Source organism: Anas acuta, chromosome 10 (assembly GCF_963932015.1).
Source record: "Anas acuta chromosome 10, bAnaAcu1.1, whole genome shotgun sequence".
In the NCBI taxonomy this organism is placed as follows: domain Eukaryota; kingdom Metazoa; phylum Chordata; class Aves; order Anseriformes; family Anatidae; genus Anas; species Anas acuta.
In genome coordinates, this window is record NC_088988.1 from 6,626,597 (window position 1) to 6,641,820 (window position 15,224).

The following is a 15,224-nucleotide window of genomic DNA, read 5'->3' on the forward strand; positions in this document are numbered from 1 at the left end:
AAAATCTCCAGAACACACTCTAGAAGAAAAGCCACATCTTGTGAATCAAGATGAAGCTTTTGGGATCCGACAGTAGAATTTCTTTTGGAGCAGCAATAAAGCCAGAACTCCTGAACCCAAATCTTCTGCAGGAGTCCATCTAGTCGATAGCAAAATACAGTCACATCAACTCCAGGGTGAGATAAGCCACTCTGAAGATGAGCACAGTGTTGTGTGGAAGGGACACAGAACTATTGTGATAAAGTTTAAAAGCTCCCCATACCCACTGATCCACACACTACAATACACTTTTGTTTGCTGCTATATACCTGTGAGACTCCCAGCTGCTGCCTGAATCTTAGGGATTGCTGGCAGCATGGTCCCACATTTTACTAGGGAGATGGCTTTAAGCACATCAAAGCCCCACATAAAGGATTTTAGAACTGGTCAGCTTTATGGTCCCTTTCTCCATTCTGAGCACATGTTACACTAAGCTACAAATAACTGTGCATACAGGGATGCCCAAGCCACTCCTGAACTCTGGGATATTCAAAAGTGAAGTGGTTCATATTCTACTCCAGCAAGAGTCAAGTTTGGTCTGCAGCAGCAGCAGCAGCTCTTACACTAGAAAAGTCCTTTTGCTTCAAAGGAGCTTTGGCAGCTGCAGGCAAAAGAAACAAACCCTTTGTATTTGGTTAAGATACAGCAGTCCCCTGCCTAAACAGAATTCATGGATCAAGTTCAGTTTGGTGTATTCCTGTATTCCATCACAACGTTTTCACAATTTATGACAGGAAATAATTTATGACATTAATTGCTAAGCAATTAAAGATAGATATGTTATTATTGATTATCAAGCTCTATCACATCAGTTTTTAAACCTTTGCCTAAACCATGTAGCCTTGTGATCTCTGAAAAAATATTTGGAGGAAAACTGCACCAACCCACAAATATGCCTCATTTTTTCTCTTTCACATAAGCATGTTCTAAGAGTTAGAGAGTCATTAAACTCTCTCCCTCCACCACTCTCAGAAAATGCACCCTTAATTATAAGCATACTGCTTTGTGTATTGTCTTCTTTCTAATTATAATGCCTAGACTGCAGAAGGTGAATGTTGTTGATTTCCTCTGCACAGCCTTGCAGCAGCAATCCCGTCTGCTTACTTCTCTGTGGGAATCTGGCAAACAGAGATCTCTCTTCACACACAAGTGAAAGATCAGAGACAGGCTTTCTGGAATTATATTGTTTCATAGCCATATGAGAACTCCAAGTCTGAAATATTTCCAGAACCACAGCATTTCACATAGCCTGTCTAGACATCTGCAGAACACTCTCCAGAGACCAAAGAATCTTTTTCACCATATTATGCATTGCCTCTGACAACGAACTAGCTGCAAGGTGTTCCAAGTCAATGTATGTCTTACTCTGCCTCTGGACAAATGGACACAAACATTGCCACTTTGGCAAAAAAAATAAAAAAAATAAAAATAAAATAAAATAAATAAAGAAATAAAAATCAGCTTGCAAAATATTATGTGATTCTTGAACATGTGCTGATGAAGAAACAATGCTAATTCTATCACTTTTGTGCATGTACAGTTACACAAAAATATAACTGAAATGAGAAGGACTAAGTTCTTTGCTGCAGAGACTTTCTGAGCAACACTTAAGACTGTCTCTTTTTGTCCTGCAGTAATTAAGGATAGTTGACTACACGTTGCTTTCTTCTACTTCTTGAACCTTGTACTAAGATACTGTCTCATGAAAACATATGCTGCTTCTCCTACTCTTCCCGAATGGTGGACAATTCTTACTGGGAGTCAAACGCAAAACCAGTTACTTGCATCACTTTTCATCGTATTTTATAAATATTTCAAGGGATTTCTGTATGTTTACTCCTGAAGACCTTAATCCTCAGACCTTTCCTTTCTAATGTTGAGCTTATTTCACAACATGGGATGGTTAAAAAAAATAAAAAATATTGAAATTTCTGTAGTACCTCTGTCTGCTTATCCAGAGGAAGTTTGATTATTTGTTTATTACTGCTATAGAGAAGAAATCGTGGTCTATTCCAGAACTATGGTATCAAATATTCCAAAACTTGAGAACTAAACTTACTGGTTACAAAATACAGCAGACTTTCAGTCTTCTAGACAATAAAGATGTAATCACAAAATGCCTTGACACTATCATTTCCAAAGTCTGGGAAGCTTCATACACAAATCCACCAAGTAGGATCAGATTACAAGAGCACGTTAATTCTATGTCAAAAAACAACTCTACTCTTTCACAACAATGGATTCTCTCCAATAAAATCCATCCCCAGTCAGTAAGCCAATTATGTAGGTTCTTGAATCTCATCAAGGTAAATACCAAAGGTCTCTGAAGATCCAAATGAGAAAATATTTCTCCTTTGTTTTCTTGTTTAAATTTTTTCGGTTTCAGAAAGTAGTACCATGAGAATTGCAAATCTAATTACTCATAAGTCATTGTCATATTTTTCCATTATTCAAGGAGCTCTCTAAGCCAGATCTGACCATTGTGTGCTGCTCCATATCTTCATTAAAATTCTACTTAAGTAAAACCAAAAACCACAGATACATTAAATTGTAATACAGTTGTAATGTTAGACAGTATGACTCATGCTTATCCTCAGTTTGAGCTATATCAGTTTACAGTAAGATTGAAGTCATTCATCTAGGTAAGATGAAAGGTATTTATTTTGTTTACCAGTTGAGTTTTACAATGTATTTTTCAGTCCTATTTGCTTTACTAGTTAATATTTCTTTTGGCACAGTTAAAAATGTCTCATTTGGAGTCTATATTAAAGGTAACTCTGCGTAAGTATTGTACATGATTGATATAAAAATTGATTTAGCTTACAAGTTTAATGCCGATGTGTGAATGCTCATTCAGCTTAGCATTACACTGACTGAAATCAAAATGCTATGTAATTCATAGCAAGGAAGCCAAAGCAAAAGGCATGTATTTTAGCTACAGTTCAGGAAAATAGGCAAGAACTTCAATAACACACATTTTGCTAACTGTAGTATAGCATAGCCTTAACTGTGGGAACTCTTATAGTTATCCTGGATGCTACTCGAATTGAAAAAAATATATTTATTTATTTTTTACTTCCACTAAAGAACTGAAAGATTATGCCCATTCTCCTCAGGAAAGTTTAAGATCTTTAGGATATTTTACCCAGGTTCTAACCATAACATATAGTAAAATTCATATTCTTCTTTAGTGGGTTTTTGGTGATTGTAGGGAATAAACTTTATCATAGTAAACTGTACTTTATTATACTAAATCAAATGGATATAAACAAAGATTTGGAGTTGCCTGTGATGAGTTGAGGCCTAATTTCTTACACATATGGTCTACATTTTCAAATGCATGCACTTTAATGCCACTTTCAGAAACTGAACATTGATTTTCAATCCAGCATATTCAGTAAAATCAGAACAGCTGAAAGTCAGTTGCTCAATTGATGATCTTATACTATGATCTCATATCCTCATCCTTTTAGCATGATTTTCTTTAAGTCAGTGAGCATAATATATGGATTTGCCCTACAAAATATCTTTGCATTCAATCACTCACAGCAAGCTATTTATATGGAAACCTTTTAATATCAACAATACATGTGCTTTGCTCCCTTTGTGTTAATTTATATCATTATCTGTCATGAGCAATAATATCATTATGAAACTGCAATACCAAATAAAACTCTCAATTATAACATCAGCATTGGATTATATTATTCTAAGAGATGTCTTTAAGCCCAAGAGTAATGTTGCTTTTAAAATTTGTCCTTGTTTAAAATGACTGAAAAGCATTTATGAGCCATTTTCATTAGGTGAGAATGTTCATCTTGATTAATGATTGTTGTTCACTAACAAAGTTATTTAAAAATTTTGTTTTGCTGATGGAAATAATTTTTCTTTAGCTACTACTACACAGAGACACTAATAAACTGATCCTAGAAGAAAAGCTAGAATGTTCCCTTTAGAAAGACATTTCTAAAACCAAAAATACCTATTTCTATTACCAACAATTTTTATGTCTACTGACAGCTAAACATCCTCTACTACAGCTAAAAGCTTATGTTTACCTTATCTTTTCATAGGCCAAGCATCCAAATAATAAGAATAATAAAAAAGAACAAAATCAGAAAAAATGTGAGCTAAAATGTACTGAAATGCAGAAAGCATATTATCTACTGATGTTTCTTACCATAGTAATTTTGCAGTCTCACAAATCGTTTCAATCTCTTCTGCTCTATTTATCTTTCTGGTCACTATCAGCCATGGAAAATGGCCACAGGGACCACTGCTGGCAACGTAGTTCAAACGTAGTTTTCAAACAAAGTAGACTAGTACAATTAAATAAAAAGAGGTACTTTTATTCTCATCTCCCACCCCCTATTGAGTCTTTTTTATCTGTCCTTGGATAGCTTTCTAGGCATTCTTTAATCAATGAAGCATTAGACTCATAGATTACAGGAAAAAAAAAAAAAAACTGGTCAGATCTATTGCAAATCAGAGGCCCAAACCTCACAAGAAATCATCAGGGATTCTTTTCCTAGTCTGAAAACGGGAAGCTTTGAAAGGCAAGGGGAGACTGAATTATTTGTATTTTACGTTGTGCCACACTAACAAAGGCGACATCTCTCAGCTCTCTCAACATCACCAACTAGACGACTTCAGTATATCTAACTCATTTTTTGTTGTTTTGTTTTTAAAAAAATCCTCATCACCTGGGAAAACAAACTTTTCAAAAATTTGAACAGAGACCTAAAAGTTTCCAAGAGAATGAGAACAATCACTAATAAACCTTCACACAAACATCAGATTGCTCCTTCATGATACTCTGGGAGAAAAGCTGAATTTCTCACAGGAGCAGTCCATGCCAGTTCAACTTCAACAACTGAGAGCTTGCTTTCTGAACTAATTAACAAAGAAGTGTGAGTGGAATTTTGTGACACAGAAAAATCCTAGATTCCATTCATAGGCTTTGCAGCTTAAACTAAGCACACTAACGGTGTACAACACAAGAATGATATAGCATCTGAATGTGCCTTTGAAAACTTAGTGTCTAATATTTTTCCCTTTGGTACCTGCATTTTACTTAGTTTTTCATCCATGGCATCCAACAGTCAGTTCTCTGAGTGACAGAAAACACTCACTGAGTTGGTGTTACCAACTCTACAGAGCAGAAGATAAAGGAAACTTTCTATGAGATTCCATTTAAAATTATTTCTACTGGTGGATGTAATGTATTGGTATATATTTAATCAACCTTTTTGTAAGAGAAGGCAGGCAGATGTTTCATTGCCATTATTCAGTAGAAATAAAAGGGAATGGATTGCAGCACACGTTTAGATCAGGGTATAAAACATGCAGCTTTTGTTCTCTAATACTTCATAAATTAAAAATTCCAGAAATTGTTTTCAAATAGGAAAAAGCCTCCATGAAACCCTGTATACTTGACTCTTGAGAATGGCTTAAATTCTATGACACAGACAGTAAAAGTGAATTGTAAAGCAAACATGTTTGAGTCAAACACTCAAGATAAATACAGAAGAAATAATACTCTTATCTCTCATAGTTCTGTCCTTGACGTCTAAATATATCCACTCTGCTTTGGTAAAGCTCTCCTCAGCTAAGACTCTCATTATTTCCTTGCAAGGGTACAGTATGTCAGTTTAATACACAGGGAATGTGTGCCAATTTATTACTTTAAAGCCAGCTAATGTATTTCAGTAAGCAGACTACTCTTGTAAAATATTGCTTCTTCACAATAATTAATCAGCAGCTTGCTCCATTTAACAGGTTCATTCTTATTTTCTCAAATAAGTGACAAACTAGTTTAACCCGTATACAATCTCCTGTTACTAATTTAATTAACTGGAAGCATGTGACTAGTTTATCTTTAATAGTGCACATTTTCTTCAGCAGAATCTATCAATGCTTCCTATGTTATTTTCCTCTGAGTGCTTTTTTTTCCCTCCCTCACATTATCCATCAGGAACTGAGTCTACATGTTGTTTTCCTTCGGCCTGCAGTTACAGCAAGCTATTATCTCTGTGGCACACAAGGGCAAATAGAAATGACAATCTGTCCTGACCCAAAAACACGTATCATGACTCACCACTGTACTTTCAATTTCCAGTGTCTCATGGCTTCTAGAAAAGTATTTTCGGCCTCTGTATCTCCATAAGTAATTAATTCTTAGCACAGCACTTACAAAGTAGATTAGAAAAGTGCTGTAGCTGTGGGCTGTGTTTATGTTAATTGAATGTGTTTTAGTCTCACACTAGTCTCATTCGGTGTTCAAATATTGCTGTTACAAAGGTTAGAACCTATGTTCATCAGAAATATTACCAAAATACTTTTCCATGTCTGTTACTTCATTCCAAAACATTAAGATCTGGTTTCCCTGCAATGAAACAGCTGACTGAGATTTGGTAGAATTCTGAGACTGGAGCCCCAACAAATGCTTTGAATCACAAAGGCTCTCAGGGATGCCAAGACACAGCCCAGGGGCTTGGTTGTTAAAGGACAGAACTGGAAATTAAAGAATTCAAGGTGATCCATGATCTTTCCACTACTATGCTACATGACATCAGAGAAATGAAGATATGCATCATATATCTTTTGTTATCTATCTATTTAAAGAATAGTCTAGTATGAATATTCTCTGCATGCATAAAGCAACATTTTGAAGACTCTAAAAGGCAAAATTGCTTGTTTATACACACAGGTATTCAACTAGCAGGCTAGACAATGCAAACAATTTCAGAAGCTGTAAAGAAAAGAAAAAAAAAAAAAGAAAAGAAAGCAATGAACTAAAATAAATTACTTGTTTAATTAGATTCCATTCATGTAGCTTGAATTTCATGTAGTTTATTAATAATATATAGCAATTGAAAATAATTGACTTCTGCTTACTTATTTAACTGACTTGACAAGTGAAGTATGGGTTTGCTAAAACAGCTCATTTACCCAACCTGATTTTGTGCTAATCACAGCTAATGTCACGTATCTGAAGCATTATTATGGACCCATATCGAAGTCTTGTCTTGCTTCTTCCTATCTCACTCTTCTAATAAAATCATAGTCATGTTACATTGCTATCAACAGCATATAAAGCCAAAGAGAATACTGAGTTATGTCGTCACTTAGTGATAAAAGCTAGGAAGGGCAGAATAAATTATGAATTGATATGAAGTCCTATTAAACAGCACTAAGTGGGGAAGAAATCTAAATGAAACGTTATAGGCATTTGGTAAGAACTTAATAATTCACATAAAAGCAGCAAGAATTCCATGATCATGGAATGATCATGTATACACAACATTTTAGAGGAAAAGGAAAAATAAAAAAAACAGTACCTTATTAATCGCCAGTACTTTCAAGGTGTATATTTTCCTCCAAGGTATATTTTACTCCTCTATGCATATTGCACTGAAATTACTTGGAGTTTTAATTAATATTTACTTTAGATAGGCGTCTTGGAAAAAAATTATTTGCAGAGTCTTTATTAAAAATCACCTTTTTCATGGTTTCCTTTTCATTCAATTTAGAACTTGTGCTCATTACACTTAATGCTATTGAAGTAAACTTCAAATGCAATAGCTTTCCCTTAACTTTTAAAATTTGGTCATTAATTCAGTTATGAACACAGAAGCAAGCTGCCCTTGATAATTCACATTTTTCTTCTCATCGTGTTTTTCTCCCATTTATATTTTGAAACCTACTGCAATAGTACAACATAGCTCCTTGCAAGATCTGGTATGTGCATAAAGCCTGTATTAAACTTGTTGTGTTGGATTTGTTTGTATACAGAGAAGCAATGGTGATGTACAGATAAATCACCTACCTTTACTTTGATTTATGGATGTTTACTTTATATAGTCAAAGGGAACAGAATCTCACACACAGGAAGAACAACGATCTGTGGCAGTATCACAGGACACTATACATGCACAGCTGATACCTGTACACCAGGAAAGCAGTTCATGAAAAACTGCAGTTGAAGTACTGTCAAAGAAATATCTGTGGTATCAGAACAAGCAGAATTTGTGCTTTCTAATGTTAGAGTAGCAATCACAGAAAAGGAGACATTGATATGTTCGCAGGAGTTTTCACAGAATTATTTTTCCTCTTTCTCTGATATAATACTGCAAAATAAGTTGTTTTATGCTTATGGAAGAATGATCCTTTTGTTTATTTTGTGGTGTGTTAATGCTTTGGTTATTAATGAACTTTCACTTTTATCATATTACTCTAGATTACTTTGCATACCTTGAAGAAAAAATGCAGGATGTAAATGCCATATTTGTAAATGCTGTTGGCAGAACAGAAGGTGTAGTTTCTTCAGGTGAAGAATTTGTTTTCATCTAGCATATAAAAGGGAAGAAAAAAAAAAAGCCTGCACAAGCCACTGTTATACTGTCACTACAAAAAAAGAAAAGCACGAGATTCCATTTAGTATCTATAACAAGGTACCAGCCTGATATGATATTATCAGATTATCCTCTTAATATGTTAAAAGTAACTAATGGGTCAGTTTTCTCTCTGTCTTACTACACTGATGCATGAAAGGCATGACTAGCTTTTGATTAAATTACGGACTCTGGTTTTGAGGAGAAGGTGAAGGGTATCACTCTTTCTGCTAGCATGAACAGATTTCTTTTTTTGTCCTAGATGTTGCTACCTAAAAGCATGCATTGTAATTTATGCCAGAGGACGTGTTCAGTAGTAAAAGAGATTTACAATACCTGAATCCTTTGAAGCCAGAGGGCAGTGCTAAAAACAGACATATTGTGGTAGCTCTGCGCCTCCCCCCTTTCCCCCCCAAACATAGTATGAATTCTGCATGAAAGTGTTCTTTTGTCCTCTTTCTCACCTCACAACTTGGTAAAATTGTGATATTAGATGTAAGGTTTCTACTGTTTTCCTTTGCACGCTAGTCACATTGAAAGCTAATGTGAGAATGGAAAGTATGTGAAAACAGAAACATATGAGAAAAATTATTCTTTTAAAGGAAAATTTGTTATCAGCAGGTATTCTGTAATGATACTACAATGTGATCAGTTGCGTTGTATTCCCTTCAGGTTTAGGTTCTTAAACACAGCTTGATCTTGTCTTAGTAATTTACTACAGAGAAAAGCTCTGGCTTCAAAGCAAAGGAACCTCCCTTATATATAAATATACATATATTTACAGCTAGCTAGACCTTATAATGATTCAGGATAAAAAAAGTGAGGCTGATGGTGCAGTGATCCTCACAAACTAAATTAACATACCCCCTTCCACTCAAAAACGTTCTGTGCAGTGACCATGAGGTACAGAAATTAGAGTCTGTGGATGCTGATCCATAAATGCATGCAGTACCTTGATTCCAATGATTTCAATCACAGCTGAGTGCCAAAGCATACCCCTAGACCCGAGCTACGGTTGTTGCATTACTATTTTCTACATAAGGAGTTACTGAAGACATTAGTACATTATCACTACAAACCAATGACATGGAGTAATATTCAGTGCCTTCTGCCAGGTACCAGCCTGATCTAGTAATATAATCAGAATATCCTCTTTTTTTTTTTTTTTATAAAGACTAAGTAATCACCCCATTCCATAGGTTTCAGGCTTATCATCATTCTTACTGACCCTAAAACCATGCAAGTCTTTGATAGCTTTATTACTGTATAAACAGAACACTCCTTTAAATCATTTCAGACAGGAGAATGCATTGAATCCTTTGGTACACAAAACCAGTCTGTAACAAAGATGTGTTTCCATAAGCTCGCTGTTCACCCATATGCACCAAAATAGATCCAATCTGAAGACTTTCTGACACGCTGAGTTGTTTTTCAAGCAGGTAGCCCAGTGTGAGGGAAAGGGGCCTATAGTAGGGAAGTAGGATAGTAGGAAAACATGGTGCGTATTTTGCACTGTCACTTTCATGACTTGCAGTTCATGTGCAAGAATTCGTGGCAGTTTTGTTTTACATATTATCAGTGCTACTTTTAAATGCTCTGAGTCACCTAGATGAAGTGCTTATACCCTCTATCTTTACAACCTGTTTTACCTTGAGTATGTATTTTCTTTTACAACCACAAAAAACAAACAAACAAACAAAAAACAACAACTGAGAAAACAGAATTTTAATAGAAAAGTGCAACACGTACATAGTTACTCAATATAACAGTTTTTATAAGAACCTTCTCTTTCCATTCTGCTTAATAATCTGGAATAATCTACTGCATAGAGCTGAAGACTCACAGACCCTCAGGAGAATGCTAATTCACAAATACACACTACAGATTGATCAGAACAAAGAGGACTGACTAACTGCAAATTAAAGGTTAGATATGTAGTTACTGATAAAGAAACAACCGCAGATCTCAACAAGTATGCACTGAATACTAACTCTGTTTTAAACTCTGCTATTTCTAATGAAATGCAATCTTACCAGACAATCAACGTTTTACTACACAACAGTATTTTAAGTATGCACCGTCTATAAATTATCAAGTCTTTAAACACTTGATCTTATAAAGAAATAGCTGTAAAACAGTAAGACTTCTCCACAGCAGCAGGTTTATTGTATGACTTTGTTCATCTCATGATGAGTAATTCCTGTTAGACTTCCATTAGAAAACATCAGTGGATTTTGTCATTGATTTTCTTAGATCTTTCTTGCATTAACATCATAAAATGGCCCTAGTGGCCTACTTAACACTTTTCTTCATAGGGTTTCTGGATGTAAGTTTGAGATAAAAAATAATTAATCTTTCTAGTCCAACACCGATAGTACAAATAGTGCAAATAGTTTTACTCCACAGGAGTAGTCAGTACTCTAGAACCTGATCTCCCCTGCATCAGCAATAATCTGAGGCATGGAAGAATATTAACTCATCTCCTATTCCATCCAGAATGAGTTCTGTCCCAAACTCCCTTCATTCAATTGCTAAATTTATTTAAGCAGACTACACTGAAAAGGCATGGTAATCCTCATCCTGAAAAAAAAGGCCAGTGAAAGTAGGAGTCCTTTGATTGACCTGCATAGCTTTTGGATAGGGCCCTAAAACAGAAACACTGGAAGGGATCATATCCTAATTAGAATGATCCCACTGAACAACGGTTTGCCTTTGTCAATGGCAGCAGTATCAAGCTAAATCTCAAACACCAACTTGAATATTAATTGGCAATCACCTAGTCATCACTTCGTGTACTCTACAACTTGATAGAGAAATGGGAATCGAATAACTTTCTCTCTATATTTGTCTCTCTATATGTTTATCTATATATAGTAACTTTCTCTATATATTACTGCCACTTGAAACACATTAAAATGCAAAATCTCATTGCAATTACAATATTCTATAATCAGCGCAATCTTATAAACTTAAACTGTGTAATCCTGCAGAAAGTATGTAGAAATAGATGCTGTTCAAGAAATTATACCAGGCCTTTACAGCAATGAAATCTTTTTTCACCATTCATGGGGACCTATTAAAACAGTTGCAAACCTTCTTCTGACCGTTTTCAGAAGGCCTAGAACATAAGGCTCTGAATTTTGGGCTTATCATACAGCAAGTTGTCCTGTGGCAACAAGCCTTAAGCAGCAAAGAGGAGCACCGCTCCACATGTATCATCCTCTTCTAAAGACTGCAAAGATGCTTTTCAGCACTAATACACAGATGACCATTGCAACTGATACAGGACTGAAAAGATAGATGTTTGTATTGTAATAGAGTTTTGAACAAAAAGCAGGTGTCTTCCATGTTGGCTTTAGAGAATCTGTGTTCATTTGTGAATTTGAAGAAAGAAGGAATACATGAGAACAAACACGGATGCAGAATGAATAAAGAAGGTAAAGAGGCATGACAGAGATATGTCTTTCATATATAGATCGAAACTTTTAAGTATGTGATCACATAAATAGGTAATTAATATTAAGTATTTGGAAAGGTGTCCCATGGTTAAGTCTCCTCTGAGATTTTTCCTTTAAATATTTTCATTTTTTATGTCACTTACAGGATTCAAGCTTAACTCTGGGAGACAGTTTCTAGTCAGAGGACAAATGACTCTCCTGTGAGCCTTTGAAAATAGTGACATTCTGCCACAGAAAAATACTCAAATCATTCCTTTTCAAATGCCATGCAGGGAGTACACATTTCTGCTGCTCTCTAGTCAAGCACAATTATTCTCAATGCTTGTGAGGGACAGGAAATTTCCTCAGGAAACAGCAGTGGTAAAAATTGGTCATATTGATTCACTGTCTAATGAACAAGCCTGAGAGCGGTCAAATAAAAGTGGACAGTTCAAGAAAATCAGGCTTATTCAACAGGAAAAGAAAAACAACCAAATATCAAACTGATGGGTAGGATGATATACAGCTATGGAGTTAAATAATAAATAAATAAACAAACAGATCTTTCAAAACAGAACAAAAATATACACCAACCTTTCCTAAGTCTGGTTCCTTTTAGTCCTCAGCTATGATAGCACATTTGTCCGTGCATCATATTATCTTTATCTTGATAGTTTGACCTAAGTTACTTCCAAAGCACAAAAATATATCCCCAATATGATAATGCCCGGAATGAATAATAATTCAGTAATACTTTGCAATCAGTTGAGGACACCTCTGGCACTGTTACATCCCTGAAGATACTAGCCAGTAATTTCCTTTGTAAATTGCCAGACAGCTCATGAAAAATGAGCGGGCGTGATAAATGAGTTGTAGTTTTGTAGACTGCACTCTTTAACAGATGTATTTACACATTTTGCAATCTAATGGTAGGAATGGTGCATGTTACTGCCAAATGTTAGATGAAATGTTATCAAACAAAAGTCTCCCAGAAAATTCCCACCATGTTGACAATTAAGATTGGCCTGCCACATATAATTTTTCACGTTTGAGCCCAATATCTTGATCAAGGACACCATTACTATTTTAATGATCCTTTTCTTACTAATTCCTGGAAAGTACCTGAACAAAAAAATAGTAGAATAGTTATCTTCAGTATTGTGCCATTTAAACTTTTAGAACTCTTTGTAAGGATACTTAATATAATATAATATATTTATTATATTAATAATATATAAATATATATATTATAATAAATAATATAATATAATAAATATAATATAATATTATAAATAAATATTATTATATTATATTTATTATATAAATATAATAAATATATATTATATTTATATATAATATATAAATATATATTATAATAATATAATAAATAAAAGAACACATATAAAAAAAAATAAATACATGTGAACACAGATCTATTTTATACTACTCTTCAAAGTGCTCTCCCTTTGACAGGGACAGAGCAACTTTGTCCGGCTGAGCTCTGAGCCAGCTGCTCTTCATCACAACATCTGATTTCTCTTAAGTGGTTAGACTTGCATTTGGTGATAATTACCAAACAGCTGAATGCCACTCCCATGCCATGGGCTGGTAAGGCCAACCACCTGCATCTCCTGTACCACATGAAGATCCATGTTGGAGTACGCTAGGGGCAGATGTAGTGGTAGGATCAAGTTACTTATGGTTCCTTCACCAGCATGACCTGAGGCAGCATGCACCTTCCTGCTGTAAAACCTGGCCCACGCATCTAGAAGCCCCAGTGAACCCTGGAATGCATCCTGCTTCAAGAACTGTCATAGGCTGTGGAGTCCCACCACACAGCCCAGGTATCTTACCTGCGTCCATCACAGTGGTGGTTCTTTAGTGCCACTTGAATAAGCAACAAGTTGGCCTCCAAACCCTGACCACAGGCCATTCAGAACTATAATACATTAACAATACTGTATTTTGTTAAATCTGATGATTACTGTTTCCTCATGGATGCATGCTAATACAAGCTGATGTGTTCAGTCAGACACAGCCACTAGTTAGTCACAAGTTTCATGTATTTAGGAAACAGGAACAATTTTCTAAGATTGAAAAAAATAATAATTTTTTTTTTTAGTATTTTCAAGAATGTAACATAGAATACTTGAAACTCCAGAAATGTGTGAATAACTTTTTTAGAACTAATTTTACATCTAAAAATGTGTATATTCAAAAAAATCAATATGGGGAAAGAAATTTTTGCTCCTACCTCTTCCAAAGCCCATAACGAATCAACCACAGGCTTGATCTTCTTATTGTTATATAGATTTAGGAGTTTGTCCATTACACCCTTGATGAGGCCACCTCGATTCTGTTTGAAAAGTAGATTGAGCAGAGAAAATCCAGCAATGACTTTGTTCTCCTCATACAGCTTGATAGGATTTACCTTCTCAACCTGCCACCACTGGAAAGGAATAAACAGCAGCAGGTTTAGAAAAACACTCTTCAAGAACTGTACTAAAAAGTTGACAAAGAAAACCGTCTATGCAGATATGATACATGACTCATCTGTCAGTTCTGAAGTAACAGCCAAGAGAAGCAGTGAGGATTTATTTAACAGGCAAAAAAGCAGGCAGCTGCTGACTGACATGCAGAAATAAAACACATTTTTGTTGTCAGGTTGTAGGACTTGGTGCTGGAAATCAAGGATCTGGAACTCCCTTCTTAGATCTCCTGTCCTCCTTTGTTATTTCACGAGAGCCACGCTAGTTTCCCTAACCTTTGCAAGCAGCTGTTGACTATTCTCAAAAGTAAGCCATGCACTGCTAGCTTCCATTTGCTTTTCATCCATTATCACGTTTGCCATTTTTAAGTATAATAGATAAGAAAATTATTTTATCTCATTTAAGCCCAAGAGCCTGGTATTCTGTTTTCTAGCAAAGTTGGTGCATTTGAATGCATCAAATTTGATTACTGTTTCAATATAATTTTGATGAGTTAGTTTTGTCGTACTCATTATATAAATATAGAAACTACTTATACTCTATACAAAATGTTATATATATGAAATTCATTTTACTGACATTTATTTACTCAATAAATACCAGTACTATGTGAAAATTTCAGCTGAAATCTATTTCCTTGGGCCAAGCTACCCTACAAATTATACACATCTGGATATGTTTATATAAATAATAAAAAGGCTGAGTAGTGAAGATTATCTTGATTTCATTCTCAAAGGTGTGACAATAACAAAGATTGTGCCACTGTAACTATTAAGAAAATGCAGGAAGCAAAAAATACACACACTTTTTCTAGAGTCTTTGATTTATCTTGTTTTCAATTACATAGACACTTTTGAAGTTAATTT

At 35.0% G+C, this 15,224-nt stretch overlaps 1 protein-coding gene across 1 annotated transcript in view; it reads right to left on the reverse strand.

The window, feature by feature from the left end:
- VAT1L (vesicle amine transport 1 like) overlaps window positions 1-15,224 on the reverse strand; it is a 54,949-nt gene that overhangs the window by 14,539 nt on the left and 25,186 nt on the right. The window contains 1 exon segment of the mRNA XM_068693538.1: window positions 14,124-14,318. Within this exon segment, the coding sequence (XP_068549639.1) occupies window positions 14,124-14,318 (195 nt within the window).